Genomic DNA, 24,983 nt, shown 5'->3' on the forward strand with positions numbered 1-24,983 from the left:
AAGCAACTGCTAACAGTTTGCTTTGAATATTTTTTCTCTTTTTTTTCCTACTGAGTCGTTTAGGAGGTGGGAGAAGGTTCCCCTCCTGAAAGTGTCCCTGGGTGTTCCTTGGCTCTTATCATCTCTCCCATCTACCCTGCTCAGCACCATTTTCAGCTACTCACAGAATGTTGGCACCTTCTTCCATGCTGCCCTGCACACATTAAATACCCTCTCTGAGTGGGCCCCCTAAGGCCAGACCTGTCTCTTTCAGCTCTGTCCTTAGGACCTCGCTGTGCTACAAAGCCTATAAAGAAATTAATTACTAGTTGCTAGGTTGAGTTGCTGATTAAGATAGTTGGTACTTCATTTATAACTAGCTGCTGAAAGCCTGTGCTGGTGCACCACTGTGATTCATAAACCCATGTGTGTAAAAAAACTGGAAATGGCTGAGACCTTAAAACCAGTGGCTAAGAGCATTCAGAGCATGTACAAATGGTTAGGCAATACATCTGAAGAAGAAGTGAGGATTTTTACCCATGAAAGCTTATGCCCAAATAAATCGGTTAGTCTTTAAGGTGCCACTGGATTCCTTGTTGTTTTTTTAGGCAATAGATCATTTCTGAGTGGTCAAAGATTACTTCTGCTATCTTCCAGCTGATTTTAAGAAAAATATCATAAAATTACTAAGATTTTGCACTACCTATCAGATAAAAAGTAGTCAGATTTGAATCTTATACTTGAAAAAATATAATTAAATATATACATTGAAATTATGGATAAGATATTCATCCACAAAAGGAAGGACTTTCTGAGTTAATGTCATAGCCTTAACATTTAATATAGTATACCAATTTAACCGATACCTTCTCTGTTGAAAGATTCTATCCTTCCCTTCCAAGTGAACTCAGTGGTTTGTTTTTGCTTTTTCCCATATCTGGGAAATAATCCTATTGATCAATTAATCAATAATCCTATTATTGTTTGCAAATTCCCTTTTCTTAAATGCCATACAATTCAAATTGATAGTCTTTGCCAGGCTTGATCAACTACATAACATTTTCTTCAGAGAGCTCCAGTGAAATCATTTTGACAATGTAAAGTCATTGTCATATATCAGTTACTTCCCATAAGAGATGAAGAGGCAACTTCCAGCTGAGGCAAATGTAGTTCAGCTCAAACTGAATCAATTGTCCAAAGATTTCTTTTGGCTCAGATAAATACAGCTGCTTCCTTCAGACCACAAGGATCTTCATTTAAGACTTGGCTTTAGGATAAGCCACCAGATGGGGCACGGCGCTTGTCTAATTGTTTATGTCTGATCTGGTGTCTGGCCAACAATTGTGGGACAAAACAAATCATACCATTTATCTCAATTAAGATTAATAACCCTTCCACTACTCTACTCTTTCTCTACTTTAAGAAAACATTATAATGCAGGTTGTAGTTTTTTTTTTAAATTTAGTTATTGCTTTATATTGAGCAAAATTATCAATTATTTTCACAAAAATTTTCCACAGAAAATAATCGTAAAAACAGGACAGTAAAGCTGTGTTCTAAACATGCTACATGCAAGTACAATACCCCACCCTACCCCATGTTCTTTACTGGAAAAATACTGTTAGCTGTTTAGGTTATCAGAATATCCATCAGTCTGATAATCTTATATGTTTTGAGTAGTTTTCCAGTGGGTCTTAAAGCATTCAGCTCTGTTATAGGGCAGGTAAAACAAAACAGCTGGTATTCAGAAATATTGTACATCAGCCAAACTAAAATATGAGCAAAGGTAAAAATATTCCAGCAGAGGGAGACAAAAGGAAGGATAAAGTTCAGAAGCAGCAGCAAAGTAAAACAAGACATGACTGTTTTCCTCATCTTAATCAAACTATGTTAACAAAGGAATGCCAGCAGTATCTGGAACACAATACACATCAGGATGAAATATTAAATATGATATTTTACATAAATATTAGCATTTGGCACTGATTAAATGGAAAATAATTTAAAATATAAATATAGCATACAAACTTGGAAGGGTTACATTCTGCTAAGTGCAGAGAGTGCTATGTCATTTCTAGTACGTGCATATGCACATTCACAGCTTGTCTACATGAGAATATCCAGAAAAGTTAATTTGAATTAACTAAAGATGTGAATTTGAAATGGGTTAATTAAACTACATTAAATCCCTGTTGTTCAGAATTAGTGGCCTTAATTTGGTTTAGTTTATTTGACTCTGGAACTGAATTAAGGTCACTTTAATTCTGAATGAGGATGTTCACACTGGGTTAATGTGGTTTCACTAATCCACTTCAAATTCACACATTTAGTTAATTTGGATTAATATTCCTGGATTAATTAATATCCTCATATAAACAACCTCATACAAGACAAAAGCAGTACTGATAATGTATTGGTATTCTGGCTGTTAACCTGAAGAGGGCACCCCTTCTGAATTTCCTAAATTGTAGTCCATGGACCACTGGTGATCATAGAACAGCTGATTTTATTTTGAGATGAGACAAATGGAATAGATTAGTGGGGGAGATGAAATAGACCAGAAACAGAGAATGACAACTTTCTTCAAAAAGGACAAAACATTAATGCACAAAAGAGAGCTAAATGATTATTTCCTAATGATGCTCTTGTTGCCACAGGGATTTTATGAATCGGAGAGTAGGTGTCCCTAAGAATTTATGTTAAGAAGCGGGTCATACTATAAATTAGAGAACTACTGCTATACAAGTGGGAATAAATAACACAGTAGCAGTGCCTAGGAACAACATCTATAGCAGGTCAAGGTGGCGAGCTGGTGAAACATGTGGACAACTCCTTACCTCCATTATGCTGCTCTGTAACTCCTGTTTTAGAGGTCCACTAAGAAAAGGTTCTTTACAGTATTTCAGGGGATACAGGAGCGAGGAAGACATGTTCCTCTGTTTTTTTGCATACCACATAAAAAGGAACTCATACCTTTGTGAATTCCATATTGGATTATTGTCTGGGATCTCCTTGAAGACCATCCAGAAGTTTTAGATAGCTGTGTTAGGATGGACATGGAACACGGGTCACCTTATCACCAGAGGCTGCAGTGGCTTCCGGTTAGTCTCCAGCTGCAATTTAAGGTGCTGTATTCTCAATAATAATGTAGCTGCTGGTAATTTCTGAGATCACTCTCTCTCCTCTTTATCATCTCAATTAAGATCAGTGGGAGCACTTTCTGCTAACAGATCTTATATTTGAATTGCAGTGGCCTGGAGGGACAGCTCTATCTAAACTTGTTTCCAGGATAGGTCTGAAAAAGCTAATCTTTTGAGATTCAGGGTATAGTACAAAGCTTTATTTATTCCAGACTTGGGCTGACAGGATGACATGGAGTGAACTGTGGTCAGTGTGAAATAGTTTTATGTTTGTTTTTTGCTTTTATCAACTTTATTTTTAATTGTGTTTTACATGTGTCCAGACGCTTGTGTAGAACTGATGAATGAAACTGTTTAATTGTTCACTTTATTAATGTAACTTCATAAGTAACGTTTTATGAATGAAACATTCATTCATAAACCAGTTACCCCAATAACTGACTAATTGACAATTAAGATGCTTGTTAAGAGCCATAGCTGTTCAGCCAGTTGCCCTTGTAAGTTTCACTGTCAATCAATTCCTGCTTAAATCACTAAGACTTGCACTGTTTCAGTACTGTTACTTCTGTTCACTGTTTGCCATATTGCAATTCAAACTCCATTTTAAAATGCTTACTCCATTTTGTAAAAGCTTGCTGCAACCTTCATTTTTGCAAAACCCTGCTAAATCTTATTAGTTTGGACGTGTGAATGAGGTATGTATGGATGATGGAATCAACCTCCAGCCCCAATCTGTCCTGATGAAACAGAGTTCAAACACCAACTGCTGAAGATGCAGACAACAGCCCTAACAAAGTAAGAAGAGTCCACCCTAAAAAGAAAAGAACAAAGGTACAATAGAAGGAAGATCAAAGCCAGGTCTGAAGCTGAAAGTCATGTCTGCAATTGATGGGTGATCAATCACACAGAACCCAGAAGCAGCATGACACAGCAAGACCTATAGACTGGATTCAAACGAAAGCCTACAAAAAGGATGGGAGAGATGGAAGACTTTGGGAGAGTAACGTCTGCTGCCAACATGCGAGGGCAGACCCAGCCCTTCCTTGTGCCTGGCTTTCCTGGCCAGTTAGCCACCACAAGCTACAAATCCAAGCTGCAAAATCAAGCCACGGACTCAAGCTATGTTCAGGACTGGTAACTATACAGCAGCTGCAGAACATCTGATGGGTGTGTGTGCGCGTGTGTGTGTATATAGGTATTAGTTATTGGTCATAAATCAAATTCTGTTATAACAACTGTCGCATCTGTCTTGCCCCCTGAAACGATCCTGTGTAGTTTTGTCCGCATAACACTTACAAACATATAACACAACACAAAACAACTTACATTTTAGTTATCTTCTACCAGTGGGTTACTTTAGTAGGAATGCAGCTACTAAATAAAGATCTGCCTACATAGCAAATATGTGTTGTCTTTCCAGAGGAAAAAGGCATATTTCCATAAACCTCTGTTTTCATGTACTGTATAATTCCACACCCATCCACATGCCAATACAAGTTTACATAAGACTTCAATTTTCCTTTTCTGATTCAACATTCATTCTGTAGTCTGACTCGCTCAGAAAAAAATGCCTGAGTTAGATAAGAGTTGTGTTTTTATAAAACAGGATGGATAAAAATGGACTCTTCTTTCCTGAAGTTTCATTAATGATGGGAAGATGGTATTTTATTCTGTAATAAGCTTGGTTTTTAAAAGACACTGCAGGGTTTAGGCAATATACACAACATACATTTAAAATGTTAAATTGATAGGGTTTTTATTGAAGGGAGTTAAAAGGCTTTGTTGATATGCTAAAACTATTTCTAGACAGTCTATGGGACCCCAAGTCATCAAACAGTTGTGCACATGCTAAATTTTAAGGACATATGTAGTGCTCTTTAAGTCAACATCCCCAGCTTGTATAAACTGTCAAACTCCATTGCTTTAATAAATCTAAAAAAATGTACATAAATTAAGGATCTGGCCAATGAGAATAACATGCTTATATGTAAGCATTTCTTTAAGAGTATGCAGGATCACAGCCTAGAGCACCAGATTAAATCATGTTGAGATCAAGAGCATTTCAAAACTGCTTCCCTGCATGATCTGATTCTGGTGTGGTTTTTTTAGGGCTGTCAAGCATTTTAAAAAATCGCAATTAATCGCACAGTTAAACAATAATAGAATACCATTTAAATATTGTTGATGTTTTCTACATTTCTAAATATATTGACTTCAAGTACAAAACAGAATACAAAGTGTACACGGCTCACTTTATATTTATTTTTTTATTACAAATATTTGAACTGTAAAAAACAAATAGTATTTTTCAATTCACCTAAGTACTGTAGTGCAATCTCTTTATCATGAACGTTGAACTTATAAATGTAGAATTATGTACAAAAAACTGCATTCAAAAATAAAACAAACAATACAAAACTTCAGAACCTACAAGTCCACTCAGTCCTACTTCTTGTTCAGCCAATCGCTCAAACAAGTTTGTTTACATTTGCAGAAGATAATGCTGCCCACTTCTTGTTTACAGTATCACCTGAAAGTGAGAACAGGCATTCTCATGGCACTGTTGTAGCTGGCATCGCAAGATATTTACGTGCCGGATGCACTACAGATTCATATGTCCCTTCATGCTTCAACCACCATTTCAGGGGACATACGTCCATGCTGATGACAGGTTCTGCTCGATAACAATCCAAAGCAGCGTGGACCAACGCATCTTCATTTTCATCCTCTGAGTCAGATGCCACCAGCAGAACGTTGATTTTCTTTTTTGTGGTTCAAGTTCTGTAGTTTCCGCATCTGAGTGTTGCTCTTTTAAGACATCTGAAAGCATGCTCCACACCTTGTCCGTCTCAGATTTTGGAAGGCACTTCAGATTCTTAAAACTTGGGTCGAGTGCCATAGCTATCTTTAGAAATCTCACATTGGTACTTTGTGTTTTGTCAAATCAGCAGTGAAAGTGTTCTTAAAATTAACAACATGTGCTGAAATATATGGCAGAATGTGGGTAAACAGCAGGGTACATACAATTCATCCCCAAGGGAGTTCAGTCCCAGATTTAATTAATGCATTTTTTTAACGAGTGTCATCAGCATGGAAGCATGTCCTCTGGAATGATGGCCGAAGCATAAAGAGGCATAGGAATGTTTACCATAACTGGCATGTAAATACATTGCAATGCCAGCTACAAAAGTGCTATGCAAATGCCTCTTCTTACATTCTTCTTACAATAAGAAGAGGGCAGCATTATCTCCTGTAAATGTAAACAAACTTGTTTCTCTTAGCAATTGGCTGAACAAAAAGTAGGACTGAGTGGACTTGTAGGCTCTGAAGTTTTACATTGTTTTGTTTTTGAGTACAGATATTAACAAAAAAATCTACATTTGTTTAAATTGCACTTTCACAACAGACTGCACTATAGTACTTGTATGAGGTGAACTGAAAACTACTATTTCTTTTATCATTTTTACAGTGCAAATATTTGTAATAAAAATAATATACACTTTGATTTAAATTACAACACAGAATACAAGATATATGAAAATGTAGAAAAAACATCCAAAATATTAAATAAATGTCAATTGGTATTTTATTGTTTAACAGTGCAATTAAAACTGTGATTAATTGTGATTAATTTTTTTGAGTTAATTGTGTCAGTTAACTACGGTAAATCAACAGCCCTATTTTTTTTTTTATGGTATAACATTCCACCCTAGCAGCCCAATCATGTTCCCATTAACAGAATGAGATCACAATTTAATGTTTTAATTACAGATCTAATTTTCCTCATTCCTCTGCTATGAAGTTGAAGAAACCACAGTCCTTGCTAGCCCAAATGACAGCAGGGAAAAAAATCTTGTTGATGTTATAGAGTACTGGAGCAGGATTTTTTTTTTTTTTTTTTTTTTTACTGGTTTCAGATATGAGATGGCAAGAAGCAATCATTTTTAATAATTCATTGTGACCCATAAATGAAAACTGTGTGGGTGCCCAATATTGAGGATAATTATACTGATTTGAGGGTTTAAAGCGAGATTCTTAACTTAAAACATAGTTCATTTAACAAGAGTTAAAAATATCTGCAGATAGTAAACATGTCCATGCCATTTTTTTTGTAGTTTTATAATCAAATTTTCCTGTTTTAAAAATATTCCTCTCTCTTCCACTGCGGTGCAAAAGCCCCACAGAAACAAGGAAAGAAGACTATATGTTTAATGGGAACAGTGAAAATAACTATATTGAAGATGTCACCCATACAAAGTAAAACTGAAAAAATGCTTGTAGATGTTACTATACTTTTAGAGTGAAGTGCAATTTTTAGATTTTGAATGTCCTTTTAGATCAGGCACTATTTGGGGACAGAGATGAAAATCAGACTCAGGATTTCACCAGAAAAAAGCTTACACATTCTCAAAAATAACTTTGACAGATCTTATACCAATGATATAAATTCACATTTAATTACTACTGAAATACAGTGCTTTCATTATATTTACACATTTATACATATAATACCATTAATCACTTCTGAGTATTACTTTTGTCATGTTTTCTAATAATGTCCATAAGATTATCACCTGTTACAAGATTATTCTGTGATTGTTTAACTTTTTGTTGTTCTTTTCTCTTTTGGTCATGAAGATAAGGGGAGTTTAGCAACTGTGGAGGAAGAATCGTGCCTGTTGGTTTTACTCTCTTTACAACATCCCAAAAAAGCTTCTTGCTGTTGTTATTGATAAAAGTAATTGCAGTTCCACTGTGACCCAGCCTTCCTGCTCTTCCAACCTGCAAATGAAAACAAAGTTTATTTTCAATTAGCATTAGTAATCTCTCCCCCTTCAAAATAAAAGAAGCCTTCAAAATAAAAGCAGCCTGCTTAAACTATCATTGTGCGATAGTTTAAAAATCTATTTTCTGCTACAGCAATACTGTATATTGGGTGTTCTTACATGAAACTGGATATATAATACGGCTGTCAAGCGATTAAAGAATTTAATCACGATTAATCGCACGATTAATTGCACTGTTAAACAGAATACCATTTATTTAAATAAATTTGGACATTTTCTACATTTTCAAATATATTGATTTCAATTACAACACAGAATACGAAGTGCAGAGTGCTCACTTTATTTTTGATTACTAATATTTGCACTGTAAAAAACAAATAGTATTTTTCAATTAATTTAATACAAGTACTGTTGTGCAATCTCTATGATGAAAGCTGAACTTACAAATGTAGAATTATGTACAAAAAAACTGCATTCAAAAATAAAACATAAAATTTTAGAGCCTACAAGTCCAATCAGTCCTACTTCTTGTTCAGCCAATTGCTCAAACAAGTTTGTTTACATTTGCAGAAGATAATGCTCCCAGCTTCTTTTTCACAATGTCACCTGAAAGTGAGAACATGCATTAGCATGGCACTGTTGTAGCTAGTGTCACAAGGTATTTACATGACAGAGGCACTAATGATTCGTATGTCCTTTCATGCTTCAACCACCATTCCAGGGGACATGTGTCCATGCTGATTACAGGTTCTGCTTGATAACCATCCAAAGCAGTGTAGACCAATGCGTGTTCATTTTCATCATCGTGAGTCAGATGCCACCAGCAGATTTTCATTTTTGGTGGTTCAAGTTCTGTAGTTTCCGCATCAGAGTGTTGCTTTTTTAAGACTTCTGAAAGCATGCTCCACACCTCATCCCTCTCAGGTTTTGGAAGGCATTTCAGATTCTTAAATCTTGGGTTGAGTGCTGTAGCTATCTTTAGAAATTTCATGTTGGTATTTGTATTTTGTCAAGTTTGCAGGGAAAGCGTTCTTAAAACGAACAACATGTACGGGTCATCATCCGAGACTGCTATAACATGAAATATATGGCAGAACGCGGGTAAAACAGCAGGAAACATACAATTCTTCCCCAAGGTGTTCAGTCACAAATTTAATTAATGCATTATTTTTTTAATGAGCATCATCAGCGTGGAAGCATGTCCTCTGGAAAGATGGTCGAAGCATGAAGAGGGATATGAATCTTTAATGCATCTGGCATATAAATATCTTGTGATGCCAGTGCCATGTGAATGCCTGGTCTCACTTTCAGGTGACATTGTAATTAAGAAGTAGGCAGCATTATTTCCCCTTAAATGTAAACAAACTTATTTCTCTTAGCGATTGGTTGAACAAGAAGTAGGACTGAGTGGACTTGTAGGCGCTAAAGTTTTACATTGCTTTGGTTTTGAGTGCACTTATGTAACAAAAAACACCTACATTTGTAAGTTGCACTTTCATAATAAAAAGAGATTGCACTACAGTACTTGTATGAGGTGAATTGAAAAATATTATTTATTTTATCATTTTTGCATTGCAAATATTTGTAATAAAAATAATATAAATTGAGCATTGTACACTTTATATTCTGTGTTTAACTGAAATAGATATATTGGAAAATGCAGAAAAACATCAAAAATATTCAATAAGTTGGTATTTTATTTAACAGTGTGATTAATCGTGATTAATTTTTTTGAGTTATCAGATGAGTTAACTGCAATTAATTGACAGCCCTAATATATAGCATTGACATGGGCAAGTCAGTACTCTGAATGCTCTACTAGCTCTCAGTTGTTCCTCAAGAGTAGTGAAGTCTAATAGGCTGGAACTAAGCAAAACATCAAATATTGCTATACCGATAAGCAGAGTTCCCATTCATTATTTCATTGACATTTCACTTTTGTCCAACAAAAAATGAAAGGAGATGTTTAATATACACATATGCTTCAAAAAGGTATAGGAACAGAGATACTCCTTCACAGTGAGGTGGAGAGGGAGAGCTATACAAACACCATTGGCAAAGAGGCATTATTTTTTAGTGTTCCTCCATTAATTCAGACTGAAGGTTTGGTGTTTCTTCTGTAGGATGGAGGAGAGATTCTTCAGGATGCCCTTCTTCCTCCCCCCCTAACGGGAACTTTTCTGGAGGTATGTCCATCCCTGTGTGTGCATCTTTCAATTCAGATCATGCATGGTCTTGTTTTATTTTTCCAACAATGTTTTAGCAAATATCTCATGTAGTGTTTAAGATACACATATCTCTTTACCTGATGTACATATTCGTCCATGCTTGAGGGCATATCAAAATTTACTACCAGTTTGACATTGACAAGGTCAAGTCCTCGCCCAAGGACTCCAGTGCTTACTACGACTTCATATTTTTCCTGAAATAATCCCTAAGGGGTCGGAAACAAAATAAATTATAATTACTTTTTATCTATGCTTTTTTCCCTTGCAATTCCCTTTTTGAGACCTGCTGTAGAAGGGCAAGATATGAGGGACGTGCTGGCTGCCCTTCCTGTAGCCCCCATTGGCCTGGAGCAGCGAACCGTGGCCAGTGGGAGCCGCGATCAGCCGAACCTGCAGATGTGGCAGGTAAACAAACCGGCCCAGCCCGCCAGGGGCTTTCCCTGAACAAGCGGCGGCCCAAGTTTGAGAACCACTGCCCTACTGTACTCTTGATTTATGTAGCATACACAGAAATAAAATTTTGTGATTCACTGAGTCCTGCTTAAAGTGATACAAAACAGCAATTCAGCAAGGCACAAAAGCAGTCACAGACTAATGTTCAAGTCAATTCCCATTTAAAATAAATAATAAATCTATAAAGTAGAGTATTTAAAATAGCCATTTTCATGAAGAATTAGTAGAAATACAATCTGTGCTTTCATTTCAGTTTTCCATAAACTCTAGCATTCATTGTGAAAACCCAGTAATACAAGACAGATGTAAGTACTATCATTATGCATTTCCTTCACTCCAAAGAACAATATTCTGAGGAATAAAAGTTATGCTTGGAGTTTAAAAAACAAACAAACATTAAATCCAGTGGCATCTGGAATTGCATTAGTCAGAAGCTTTTATATAAGTGATAGACCACGACAAGATGCCTACTTTACTAACTCATTACAACTAAATTATCTTTTTAAAAATAAGATGGAATGTTTCAAAGTGACATAGAGATCTCTATTTTAGGAAGTACAAACCTGCAATATATTTGTTCTTTCAGTTTGTGATTTATCAGAATGCATGGATATGCATTGTAATCCTGTGATTTTATGAACAGCATCACTCAGAAGATCTGCTCCTAGCTTGCAGTCCACAAATACCAACACTGGAGGTTTGAAGAGTTTCTTATCCTGTAAAATTAAAATAGTTGTGTAAAACCTACTGCATCAGCATAGTTTATTGCTGGTCAACCACAGCTGTTTATTTACAGTTGTTCATTTTCTCTTCAGTAGATTTTATACATTAGATTGAAACAAGCATATTTATTTAAAAAAAAAAACCTCCCAAACTCCTAATAAAAAAAAAGGACAAGATTTAAGCCCTAATCCTGCAAATACTTGCACACGTGTGTGATTTTACTCATAAGTCAAATTAAAGCCATGCATATGGGTTTGTAAAATCAGGTCCCTAGTTTGTCTTGACACAACTTCAAAAATAATCTTTGGTGTGTTTTAAATACAAAAATGGTGACTTTTTAAAATCAAAAATAGATCTGAGGTTCACTTAAATGCATATATCAATCTCTTACATAACTGCAGCTAAGATTACTTCAGAATGCTCATAAAATAAGCCTAGAATTACTGTGAGGATTAAGGCCCACTGTTTTTTGGGGGTATGTGTGTGTATTTTATTTATTATTTTCTGGGGAAGTTTCAGCAGAGTTAATTCAAAAGGAATAATCTAGCCCACTCATCAATCTTCTTAATGGCATTTTAAAAGACAAAGTACCCTCATGTATTTTTGTTTTATTAGGGAACCCCCAGGGAGACATTCTTGAACGTGGTGGGCTAGATAAACTTATTTTCCATTACTGCTCTTGCTTTCCTCACACATATTTGAACTAGATAGGCAAGAGCTAAATTAAACGAAATTAATTAAACTTTATTCACTACAAGCATAGACATAATTTGCTAAATAAAACACTATACTAACATTTAATATTTCAAATAGTTTTTTCTTTTTAGACGGTTCTTCTACCCACAAGATAATCTGGCGAACATTGGAACATGGCAGATTCTTTTCTCCAATGGTTATTCTCACAGGATTCTGCAGAAGTTGATTTGCCAGCTGCTCAATGCCAACTGGTATTGTGGCTGAAACCAATATGGTCTGACGATCACTGGAGATGTTTTCCAAAATATCCAGCACTTGTTGCTGGAAGCCCATCTTTAACATGGTATCAGCCTAAATGAAAATATGAATTTAAGACAGTATGATTTTTTCATAATAATTTTAAAGTATAGCATACAAAAAGACAGGAAAACTCTTGACGATCATGCACTATTCTTTAATTGACCATCAACACTAGTGTAGCGACATTGTCACCACATTAAAATCAGTTCTGATTTGGGTAGTCAGAAGAAAAGCTATGAAGAGAGATAGACACTGTTATTCTGTTAACATTTGTGGGTCATTGTGGCGGAACTTCCGCTCCAATCAGTCATGTAAACTGACAGATGACTACAGCCACACAAGCATCTTTTACATAACACTAAATTCACTTTTTAACCCTCAGAAGTACAAACTATATTTTAATGAACATTGTGTGTTTAGTTGTTGATCCACCACCTCGCCTGGGACTCCAATTAAACCATTTATTAGACACTATGGCCCTAATCCAGTAAATCACTCACTCACATGCTTAACTTTAAAGCATATGCAAAATTCTGAGGAAGTCAGGGGGACTACACACAAACTTAAAGTTAAGCACTTGCATAAGTGCTTTGCTAGATCAGGACCTATATTAGGCAACCATTTAACAGTCAGAAATACGAGCGCTCTAACAGTGGCCATTATCATTATATTTAGATAACACTAATTTCTAATTGAAGTATTTAACTTTATATGAACTTACTTCATCCACGACTACAATTTTAATACCATGGAGCTGAACAGAGCTTTGTTTTAAAATATCTAAGAGTCTTCCGGGTGTTGCTATTATAACCTATCAGAAAAAAATCAAAACATTAGAAAAGCAAGCTAATATGAGTTAAAGCTATATGAGAACTGTATTCAGTCCTTGAAAAATAATATGTTTGACATTAGCACTTGCAAGCATTGGAGGACAAGCTTTCATTTTTTGTTTTTAGTAGAGACAGAAAACAGTGAGTGACTATCACGGGTAAGTTACAATTATAGCACATTTGTACTAATTATCTATCTTTGTGTAATTATTCAAGCTCAGATGCACAGAGACTTGAAATTCCTGTACATGATTCTCCAAAGTTGTGTGTATCTGAAAACAAATGGAACAAATTAGCCCTCTGAAGATACCTGGAATTTATGAATGTCTGCAGTGTGTTCCGTGCCAGAAAAATCTAAATCCTAAAGTCAAGGAACTAATGTGTTTCCTGTTGTAAATGATAATTCCTCACCTAAGTAAGTGGCAAATTGAACCCTTTGAAAGCAGCAAAAATATAAAGACGAGAAATCATTTTGAAATCTTATTCTTTATATGTAAAATTCAGAAAGATACATATAAATGTTTCATATCTGTAAAGAAATTTATATTACTATTAGGGCTGTCAAGCGATTAAAAAATTAATCGTAATTACTCACACTGTTACAATAACAGAATACCATTTATTTAAATATTTTGGATGTTTCCTACAATTTCAATTACAACACAAAATACAAGCTGTACAGTGCTCACTTTATATTTATTCTTATTACAAATATTTGCACTGTAAAAAACAAAATAAATAGTGTATTTCAATTCACCTAATACAAGTACTGTAGCACAATCTCTTTATAATGAAAGTTGAACTTACAAATGTAGAATTATGTACAAAAAATAATTGCATTAAAAAATAACACAATGTAAAACTTTAGAACCTACAAGTCCACTCAGTCCTACTTCAGCCAAACGCTCAAACAAGTTTGGTTACAATTTTCAGGAGATAATGCTGCCCACATCTTGTTTACGTCACCTGAAAGTGAGAACAGGCGTTCGCATGGCACTGTTGTAGCTGGTATCGCAAGATATTTATGTGCCAGATGTGCTAAAGATTCATATGTCCCTTCATGCTTCAACCACCATTCCAGAAGACATGCATGCATGCTGATCACAGGGTCTGTTTGATAACGATCCAAAGCAGAACAGACCAACGCATGTTCGTTTTCATCATCTGAGTCAGATGCCGCCAACAGAAGGTTGCTTTTCTTTTTTTGGTAGTTTGGGTTCTGTAGTTTCTGCATCTGAGTGTTGCTCTTTTAAGACATCTGAAAGCATTCTCCACATCTCATCCCTCTCAGATTTTGGAATGCACTTCAGATTCTTAAACTTTGTATCGAGTGCTATATCTATCCTTATAAATCTCACATCGGTACCTTCTTTGTGTTTTGTCAACTCTGCTGTGAGTGTGTTCTTAAAACGAACGTGCTGGGTCATCATCCGAGACTGCTATGACATGAAATATATGGCAGAAAGTGGGTAAAACAGAAAAGGAGATATACTGTTCTCTCCCAAGGAGTTCAGTCACAAATTTAATTAACGCATTATTTTTTTAATGAGCATCATCAGCATGGAAGCATGTCCTCTGGAATTGTGGCTGAAGCATGAAGGGACATATGACTGTTTAGCATATCTGGCACATAAATACCTTGCAATGCCGGCTACAAAAGTGCCATGTTAACGCCTGCTCTCACTTTCAGGTGACATTGTAAATAAGAAGCAGTCAGCAGTATCTCCTGTAAATTTAAACAAACTTGTTTGTCTTAGCAATTGGCTGAACAAGAAGTAGGACTGAGTGGATTTGTAGGCTCTAAAGTTTTACATTGTTTTGTTTTTGAGTGCAGTTATGTAACCAAGAAAAATCTAGATTTGCAAATTACATTTTCACAATAAAAATTGCACTATAGTACTTGTCTGAGGTGAATTGAAAAATACTATTGATTTTATCATTTTCACAGTGCAAATATTTGTAATCAAAATAATATAAAGTGAACATTGTACGATTTGTATTCTGTGTTGTAATAGAAATCAATATATTTTAAAATGTAGAAAAACATTCAAAAATATTTAATACATTTCAATTGGTATTCTATTGTTTAACAGTGTGATTAATCACAATTTTTAAAATTGCAGTTAATTTTTTGAGTTAATAGCATGAATTAACTGTGATTAATTGACAGCCCTAATTACTATAAAAATTCAGGAGCTACTCTTTACTGCTAAGGGTCTAGATTCACTGTGTAGAGATAGGGTGCCCAACCTACAGCCCATCAGAGCATTTCATAAGGCCCACAGCCTGCTTCAACACAATATACTAACAGCAGATTCATTAGTATTTTGTGTTCTTTACCTTTTTTTTTTTTTTAAAAAACACTTTCTGTAATTCTGATACAAAGAAATCAGTGTATAAAAATGTATTTAGATGGGTTGTTTCTATGTACAGTATTGTCTATTTAAAAACATACAAAACCAGCTGAACTTAAAATATAAATCAATACAGGTGACTATAAATCTGATTAAAATATGTAGAATCTGTTTGGCCCCCACAAGGTTGTGGTTTAGATTTATATGGCCCTCCTATGTAATGATGTAAAAACCTTTGACTTTTCTACACATGCCATAAAAACATCTTTCTTCAAGGGACTCTTTCACACAATAGTTCTTACCTTAACAGTTTGTTTCAGACGATGAAGTTGGGGTGGCAGTGGTAAACCTCCTACAAGAAGAACTGTTCTCATGTTAGGCAGACCAATCATCAGCTCTTTAGCTTGTCTCTCTATCTGAATTGCTAACTCTCTTGTTGGTGTCAGAATAAGTGCAGATGGAGTTTTAGTCTAAAAAGGGAAGAAAAAAAATACTTCTATCCACCATAGAATTTTCATTCTTAGGTGAAAACCTAACATAAATCTTTCTATAGTGACATAGTTATGTAGTGCAGTCATTTTGATCTAATTAGCTAGTAAACAGCCTACTAAAATCATTCATGAAGCCAATTCTAATATTCAACTGAAAGATAAATTATTCTAATTGACATTTAGGTCCCTTTACACTGCTCTGGCAGTGAGTGCAATGTAATGTATACCAACTTCAAAGCCCCTTTATGCGCCAGAGCAGTGTAAAGGCCCTTTAGGGTATGTCTACTCAGCAAATAACCACCTCCAGCTAGCCTGTGCCAGCCAAGTCAGGCTTGAGGGGTTCAGGCTGCAGGGTTGATTCATGGCTGTGTATTCTTCTGGGTTTGGGCTGGAGCCCAATCTCTAGGACCCAGCGAAGTGTGTGGGGGTGGGGGCGGCTAGAGCTCGGGCTCCAGCCTGGCCCTGGAAGTCTACACAGCAATGAAACAGCCCCACAAGCCTGAGTCGGCTGGCCTGGGCCAACCATGGGTTTTTCTTTGCTGAGTAGACCTTTAGTGTCAGGCCCAGAATTTTCAAAGCAATTCAGTGCATTTTCTTTTTATAACAGACAGACACCTATGTGATTTATAATGCCTTTTATGTATTTTTGTCAGGTAACAAATGCATCACTTCTAGCTGCTTTCTAAATCAAAGCATCCTTTAACTGTTCTTCTCAATACTGTACTGGATACTAAAGACAGGATGCAGGCTAAGCCTTAAAACAGGAAAATAGAAAAATTATCTTAGATGTGTCATTATTCCCCTGCCAACATTGAGAGATAACTAGACCGAGAATTAACCAAGAAGTAGAATTAACTTGATCATAATTTGTATATGCATTATAATATGCTGAAACTGTAATTTAATTTAGTCTACTGTATAAATAATACATCTATACAGCTGTGAAACTAGAAAGATCACAACTGTCTAGGCCTGAAAATAATATTTATCTAGGTTGTTTTCCCCAACATTACAATAACAAGGGCTTGTTTACCAAGAAAATAGATTTCTCTTTTTGTAGACTATTGTTTATTCAAACTGTGAAGAGGAAGAGGAAGAAGAGTCGATTTACAAATCCATGGAAGACTATATTGCCCTACTTAATTCTAGAATCCAAAAGCCTGTATATAGCGACACATTCAATAAATAAGTTAAAAAAATACTCTGTTAACACTACTACAATCATAGGGCTTTGTCTACATGGTGCATAAGTCCCCACTAATGAAGAGTGCACTAACGGGCCCATGTGGACCATGTTGGCATGCACTAAAAGTTCCCTAGTGTGTACTAATGTAGTCCCATTTCAAAAAAACCGCCCGTTTTTACATTAACGTGTACGAGGGAACTTGTAACACCAGCAGGGTCCACGCAGGGCAGTCAGTGCACAATACTAAATTTACACCCTCATTGGTGTGGACTAATGCGCCGTGTAGACAAGCCCTAAAGCCCAGAATTACAAGTGACAAGCAGGGCTCAGATGTAATTAGTTAACATTTCTGATTTTATCTATACATAGGGTACAGGGATCATCCATCCCTTCCCTGCCTGCCCCGCAAGACAGACAGGTCAGAAGTGGAGTCATTCCATGGCCTCGACTAGTCTCCGGGCTACAGTAGTTATTACGTGTGCTGGGCTACCCCTCTCTGTGGAGTAACTGGGAAAAAACTACTTAACTGGCACAGCCACTGAATTATCAGGCTCAATTCTGCCCCTTGGCAGCCATAAAAAGAATTTCCATAGCTGTGCAAACCTACTGTGCAGATTCTCAGCATCTTGTCCCTTCTGAGCAGCAGCAGAAAAGGTTACTCACTTTGTGCAGTAACTGCAGTTCTTCAAGATGTGAGACTGGTTTCTTGAGTTGCTCATCTTCCCTGAGTTGTGAGGATATTGAGGCGGGCTCCCCATCTCAACAGTGATCCATCTGTTATTAAGGTCACAATGGAGCTGAGCAACAGAAAGGAATCCCTGAAAAGGCACTGAGTTGATCCTTCCACCAGTGTAGGGAGTTCCTCCTGTCTGTCCAACATGTCTGACAGGAAAATGGATCATTCTGAGCCAACCCTGGAAGCAGTGGACCTGCATGACTGGTCAAAGGTACAAGTTGTCATGTGCCCCAGGAGCTGAAGACAGTTCCTTATTGTAGTCTGAGGGCTGCACTGAATTGCCCGTACCAGAACTGCCAAAGTTACGAATCTGTCTAAGGGAAGGTAGTCCCTGGCTGCCAACAAGTCCAAATACACCCCTATAAACTGTATCTTCTGTATAGGGGTTAAAGTGGATTTTTTTACATTCCGTTTCAGGATAAACTGCAGGGGTTAACATGGGACAGAGCAAGGCTGTCTGAGTGGAAGACATCACTGCTTCATTGGAGCTGCCCTTGAGTAATCAGTCATCAAGGTATGGGAAAACTATAATCGCTTCTTGTCAGGGGTGATTCACCATTGTTGCCACTGCTCTTTTGTCCAAAGAGATCCAGTGTCTTCTGGTCTTTGTCTTACGAGGTAGACTTAGAGAAGTCCTGTCTATCATGCTCAGTTAGGTGGAGCATCGGAGAACAAAAGGTCAGAATCCTTATCTGCCTGTTTACATGTGGTCAGAACAGTGGCAGGTGTCTGCCATGCAGTCTTAGATGGATCTAGGAGTATCTCATTAATGGGTAACACCACCCTGGAGGTTGTGTGGACGACAGTATATCCAACAATTTGTGCTGTGAATCCTTGACTTCAAAAGAAATTTGCTAGCTAGAAATTTATGACTTCTTGAAATTGCTGAAAATCTCTGGCAATAGATGATGGTAGAGGTATAACCATCTCATACAGAGAAGAGGATGAAATAAGTGTTTGAGGGGTGGCCTCTTTATCTGCCCTGGATTCCTGGTCTTCAAATGTCTCTTTGTGTGTGTGGGGGGGGGGGGGGAAGAAGACGCCTCGTTGGGGAGGAGAGCTGTGCTACTCTAGCCTCCCTATGCGACAGTATAGGTGGTCCGACAAATTGCTGCCAATAAGCATCCCAGAGGTCCCAGTGTGGCCACTAGGGGGGCCCAAATGGAAGTTGGAGTGGCATGCAGGGTTGGTTCCATCACCCTCAATAATGAGAAGAATCTTCCCTGTGACTGTCAGAGGGGGGAGAGGAGAAAAACAATCCTCTCACTTCTTATCTAGCTAACTATAACTATACTAATTAATCAATCAACTATAGAAAAAGAGAAAAGACGAAGCATGCTTGAGGCAGACACACTAAGGCTCCCTCTCAGGCCAAGGCGGTTGAGAAGGAACTGAAGGCAATTTGCTCGTACTCACCTATATGGACTTGGTGTCCAGCACAAGGAGGCATAAGGCACATGTGCAGGCTGAAAGTACATTACTAACTGAAAATCTCTGCTTGAGAGGCACATGCACTGTTGAATGGAGCACCCATAGGGATACTACTTGAAGAACTATAGTGATTCTGCTGCACTTTGGATCATCCAACCCTAAACTGCCACCAATTACTTGAAAAAGTAAAGCCATTTCCCTCCCACCCATAATAGACAATAATTATTATCCTAAAAATTAAGAAGCTAGAGAGACAAATTAAAGTTTTTCAGATGTCACAAGCAAAATCACCATAAATAAATAAGCCATAGTGTATTAAAAGGGGGAAAAAAAGAAAATCTAAGTTATAGAGACACTTTCATTTAAACCCACCAAAAAAAAAATAATCAAAATTCAACGTTCAAATGAGAATCTGGACTGAAAAGTCACCACAGTGTATCCTGAAACTGAAGCACAGAATAGTATGCCAGATCACCCATTGCTTGAAAACTTGCCATATGAAATGTAAGCATTCACGTTAGTCTCTTTTCCCTTACTTCAAATGGTATTGCCAAAGATTAAGATAAACTACAAAGCAAAAATGAAAACTGAGTTAAGTATTCAAGTATGCACTGATGGGCCCCTTTTGATGAGGTTGTGGGGAGCAGTCAGCACAGAAATAAGTTTTACCTCACCTTTAAAAATTATTTTACCCTCTGAATTCCTCTGGATATTTGCTGGTTGACTGAAGACATCACAGCCTGAAATTCATCTGTGAAATCACATGAATACCAGGAATGTCTTTAAAGCCCTCATAGTATTTGTGATGTCACAGAATGATGCATGCTGGAATATTAGCAACTAACTTCTAAGTTACTGGGAATACTACATAATTATTGGGAGAAAACACACCAAAAAAGGGTCAATAGGTTACTTTTTGTGAACAAAATGATACTGCAAGTACATTAATGTCAATGAACAGACTATATTTCCTGCCCACCCAACTAGAAAATATTCACAATATTAGGGGGGGAACTCTTTAAAAAAAAAAAAAAAAAAAAAAAACTACTGCGCTTCAATACAATCACTGCCATTTTTAATTACATTGAGAACTCTGGACTCATTAAGCGTCTCACCTCTTTCTGAATATATACATAAACTTTAATTACCTCTTCCAAGGCTTTAATAATAACTGGAAGCAGGAAGGCTGCAGTTTTTCCTGAGCCTGTGTCTGCACTGGCCACGATATCCCTTCCCAAAAGTCCAACAGGAATCATCTGCATCTGGATAGGGGTTGGAACTTCATAGCCTGAATTCTTTAAATTATAGTTTAAAGTTTCAGGAAAACCACAGTGTTCAAACTCTATAATAGGTCTTGTAACTCCTTCGCCCTGGACAACAATACCTAACTGCAATTTAAGGTTCTTGATCTGGTCATCTTGCAGGCTTAAAATAAAGGAATGTTCTTTATAGGTATAAAGCATGACAGGCAAAAGAGTTTCTGGTTTTGATTCTACTTTCACAAGACTGTCAGAGTTTAACCCTTCTTTTTCTTGGGCTTGTAAAAGATGTTTGGCTTTACATTCCAAACTACAAACATCTTCATCTGTTTTATCACAAATATATTCACCATAACGACCACAAACAACACATATAGGTTCTCCAGGTTCTGCCGAGCGCTGGGATTTGCTGAAAGATTTAATGGGTTCATCTACAGAGGAACTGTCTTCATCAGCATTTTGGTTGTCCCTTCCCAAAGATTCATCAGCAAAGGGGAAGTCTGAATCTGGAAAAATTTGTAGCTCTGTGCATTCTTGTACTGCTTTATATAAATTACATCCTGAAGCAGAAGCATCTTTTATAGTTGGCTTAACATCTCTTAAGTCTGTGGCCTCCACTAATGAGGGTTCTCCAGAAGACAACTTTTTTATTTTTGCTGTACAGCTTAGGTCATCATCAGCATTCCTCTTGACTTTAAGAGACCTTGGAACAAACATGCTTCAATATTCTGTGAAGAAAATAATTACAATTATTAAAAGGTATTTTAATGTGGCCTTGGGGAAAAGCTGCAGAGTGGAGCTAGTCAGAGACTCCAGCTGGTAGCCAAAGCAGGGACTGCTGCACTGCAGCAGGGAAGCAAGGGGTAAAATAAGGTCCAGCCAGGGTCACCCAACCCTGAGCACACAGAAATGTGATGGGGAGACCCCTGACCCCAACTCCAGGGGTGTTAGGTCCCACACGTGCCTTCCCAAACCATGTGGCCTTGGAGAAAAAGTAGAGAGAGCAGCCAGCCCACGATTCTAGCTAGTAGGAGAAGCAGAGCCAAAGCATGGACTTTTAGACATTCAGAGAATTTTCTGCAGTTTTGACTGGACCTTCTCTGCCCTGTGCTGATTGGCTGTTTGCTCCAACCCTCTCTGTCACCGTCCTTTCTAGTCTCTTCACCTCAGTTTCACTCAACACCTGGGCTTCTGACCCTCTTGACCCCTGTCCTGTCTCCTATTTCCCTTTTCTTTCCATTTAGCTTATCCCCTCCTAAGTAAATCCACTCAAAGGAGAGGTGTGTGTGTGCGCGCATATATGTTTGTATATACATTCACACTGTTCATGCTGTTTGTTTATTATACCTCTTTCCCCATCTTTGTCTATTTAGGGGTTTGTCTTGTCTATTTAGATTGTATGCTCTTCAGAGTGGAGACTTTGTATAGTACAATGGTGCCCCACTCTTGGTTGGCCGTTAGGCTCCACTATAATAAACATGGTTAATAATTGTCATGGTTTATTTTTACCATGAAACATTACAATCAGTGAAATGTATTTTCAAGGCAAGAGACTGAATCAACATTCATAAGTACCTAATAGTTAATTAACAGTTGTTTTGGCTCATACAGCACAGCTCAAGGCCTTTGAGACCCTCACACAATGACAGTATCTTCCCTTTCTCTAAACAATACTGAAACCGTTTATACCCATCGGCCTCATGACATCATCTAGACTTTCGCTGTAGAAACTTTTCACCTTGAGTGTAGTATCACTTCTTGTTTCAGCCATCCTACCATCTTCTTACTTATCCTTTCCAAAGCCTGACCCCACACATGTTGAGGTCTAAGTTCCCTCTAAGCTGTGCAGCCATGCAGCAGGCTATCAAGGGCCACAAAGACAGGGAGAGGCGCCCCAGCCCCGGGGTGCTGCGGCAAGAGAGGACTGGGGGGAGTCCTTTCTGCACCCCAGAAGGGAAAGCCTGCACCCCAACCCTCTCATCCCTGGCCCCACCCCAGAGCCTGCACCCCCAGCTGGAGCCCTCATCCCCCTGCACCCCAACCCTCTTCCCCAGCCTGAGCCCCATCCCGCACCCTGAACCCCTCATCCTTGGCCCCACCCAAAGCCCTCATCCCCTTCACTCCAACCCTCTGCCCCAACCTGAGCCCCGTCTCGCACCCCAAACCACTCATCCCCAGCCCCACCCCAGAGCCTGCACCCCGAGACGGAGCCCTCACCCCTCCACATACCCCAACCCTCTACCCTAGCCCCCTACACACACGGCCCCACCCCCGTGACACCCCACCTCCATATTGGTGCACATAACAAAAATCATTCCACATATGGATATAAAAAAATTAGAGGGAACGTTGGTCAAGGTGCCCACCATGAATCTCTCACTTTTCATCTCATTTGTCACCTTCATTCTAATATTCTCCCCTTCCATCTCTATCTCATGTTTCCACCTTCTTTTATCTCATTTTCTTCCCATCACCTCTTTATACTCTCTGACCAGCCCCCTTCAGCCTTCCTAGATAGCCCACATAATCCTTTGAAATTATTTACTAATTTTAGCTCTTAATGTGTGTAAAAAACATAAATAAAAAGTATCCTACAATCTCTGAGATTCGCATAGAGATCAGCAAAATAATACAGTAAATTGTGGTTAATCTCTTCCACCTTCCCTGACCTTCCCCACCCTGCTATTTCTTGCCTTCCAACTTGTGCTGTGCTTAGCTCCAATCCTGCATATACAGCTGACTGACCAGGCCCTTACCCACCACCTCACTGCCCTGAAGTCCCAGTGATTTCAACTAGATTCCTTTGCAGGACACGGGGCTCAGGGCTGCAAAATAGTTTGTTGTATAGTAGCACAGATACACTGTTGGTCAAATTGAGACGACTTTGTGAATATTATATAACTAAAAAAAAATAACTTAATTAACACAGTTGTCCAGTCCAGTGTCTATGGAAAATAATCATTATCAGGATGGCAAATTCCAAAAGGAACATAGACTCCATGGAAATCAAGCGCCACCCAGACTGATCTCTGGCAAGGTGCTTAAGGTAGTCTGATTACATATTCAGTTTATCTTTGTGATCCTCCTGAGGGGCACCAAGGGTTGTGAGACATCACACCACAACCTGCGTACAGCAGTCTTGTCTGTGCCTACTGTGGATCAGCTCCATGAAGCCACTAGCCTCTAACAACACAAGCACTACTTTCTAGGCCCCACTCCACACCGTACAGGTTAGTGATAAATACAAACCAATCCGAGTCCTACAAGCATTCCCTGTAGCATCCAGTTCCTTATTCACTGAACACTCTCAGAAATACCAGACCTGTTGTTCCAAAAGGAACAGTATACAATAGCTTGTAAGATTCAGCTCAGGACCACTGTGACGTTGTACAGTCTATATGGTTTTATAAAAAATTAATAATAAGTAAATATAATGTAATTGAGATATGCTTCATGCAAAAGGTCTCTTGTAAGGTATTACAAAGCTTATAATCTGAGTGTGATCATCCTATTTGTATAAATGTACCACTCTTGTATCTGAAACTAAAAATATGAAATATAACTCTCAGGGCCTATTGTAATTATGTAAAGTGTGGGCCATTAATGGTGGTTTGGAATCTTGATGACTCCCGTTAACTAGGACCACTGTCTGCTAATGGCTGCATTTTACCTGCAAGTCTTCCTGTATACCTGTGTGCTGGAAGTAGGTAATGAAGTCTTGCAGTGACATGTGATCACGTCACCTGAACTGGAATCCATCTTTAACCTGGTGTCTTTCCATTGAGAAGGAGGGGGTGGGAACTCAGAGAGGGACAAAAGGATTCCCGCCTTATGCAAAGAATATATAAAGGGGTGGAAGAGAACAAGGGAGGAGCCATCATGAAGAATCCCCTAGCTACCACCTAAGCTGGGACAAGAGCTGTACCAGGGGAAGAATTGTACCAAGACCTGGAAAGTGTCCAGTCTGAGAAAAAACTTACTGAAACATCTCTGAGATTATCTGTATTCAGTTTGATTAGACATAGATTTGCATGCTTTATTTTATTTTGGTTGATGACTTACTTTGTTCTCCCTGTTACTACTTGGAACCACTTAAATCCTACTTTCTGTATTTAATAAAATCACTTTTTACTTATTATTTAACTTAGAGTATGTGTTAATACCTAGGGGAGCAAACAACTGTGCATATCTCTATTAGTGTTATAGAGGGTGAATAATTTATGAGTTTACCCTGCATAAGCTTTATACAGGGTAAAACGGATTTATTTGGGTTTAGACCCCACTGGGAGTTGGGCATCTGGGTGTTAAAGACAAGCACACTTCTGTGAGCTGTTTTCAGGTAAACCTGCAGCTTTGGGGCAAGTAAGTCACACCCTGGGAATGTGTAGGA

The 24,983-nt window shown here is 37.9% G+C and overlaps 1 protein-coding gene across 7 annotated transcripts in view; it reads right to left on the reverse strand.

The window, feature by feature from the left end:
- DDX59 (DEAD-box helicase 59) overlaps positions 1 to 24,983 on the reverse strand; it is a 90,538-nt gene that overhangs the window by 3,401 nt on the left and 62,154 nt on the right. For 6 of the 7 annotated variants that reach the window (XM_039484340.1, XM_039484338.1, XM_039484342.1 and 3 more), the window contains 7 exons: positions 20,483 to 21,321; positions 15,793 to 15,960; positions 13,028 to 13,117; positions 12,106 to 12,357; positions 11,151 to 11,303; positions 10,212 to 10,340; positions 7,552 to 7,901 (listed from right to left, as the gene is read on the reverse strand). In XM_039484340.1, the coding sequence (XP_039340274.1) occupies positions 7,638 to 7,901; positions 10,212 to 10,340; positions 11,151 to 11,303; positions 12,106 to 12,357; positions 13,028 to 13,117; positions 15,793 to 15,960; positions 20,483 to 21,310 (1,884 nt within the window). In that variant the 5' untranslated portion in view covers positions 21,311 to 21,321 and the 3' untranslated portion in view covers positions 7,552 to 7,637. Of the gene's footprint in view, positions 1 to 7,551; positions 7,902 to 10,211; positions 10,341 to 11,150; positions 11,304 to 12,105; positions 12,358 to 13,027; positions 13,118 to 15,792; positions 15,961 to 20,482; positions 21,322 to 24,983 lie in introns of those variants that run through there. The other variant, XM_039484344.1, reaches the window with a different exon arrangement.

The sequence above is a fragment of the Mauremys reevesii genome, linkage group 8, assembly GCF_016161935.1.
Source record: "Mauremys reevesii isolate NIE-2019 linkage group 8, ASM1616193v1, whole genome shotgun sequence".
NCBI lineage: Eukaryota > Metazoa > Chordata > Testudines > Geoemydidae > Mauremys > Mauremys reevesii.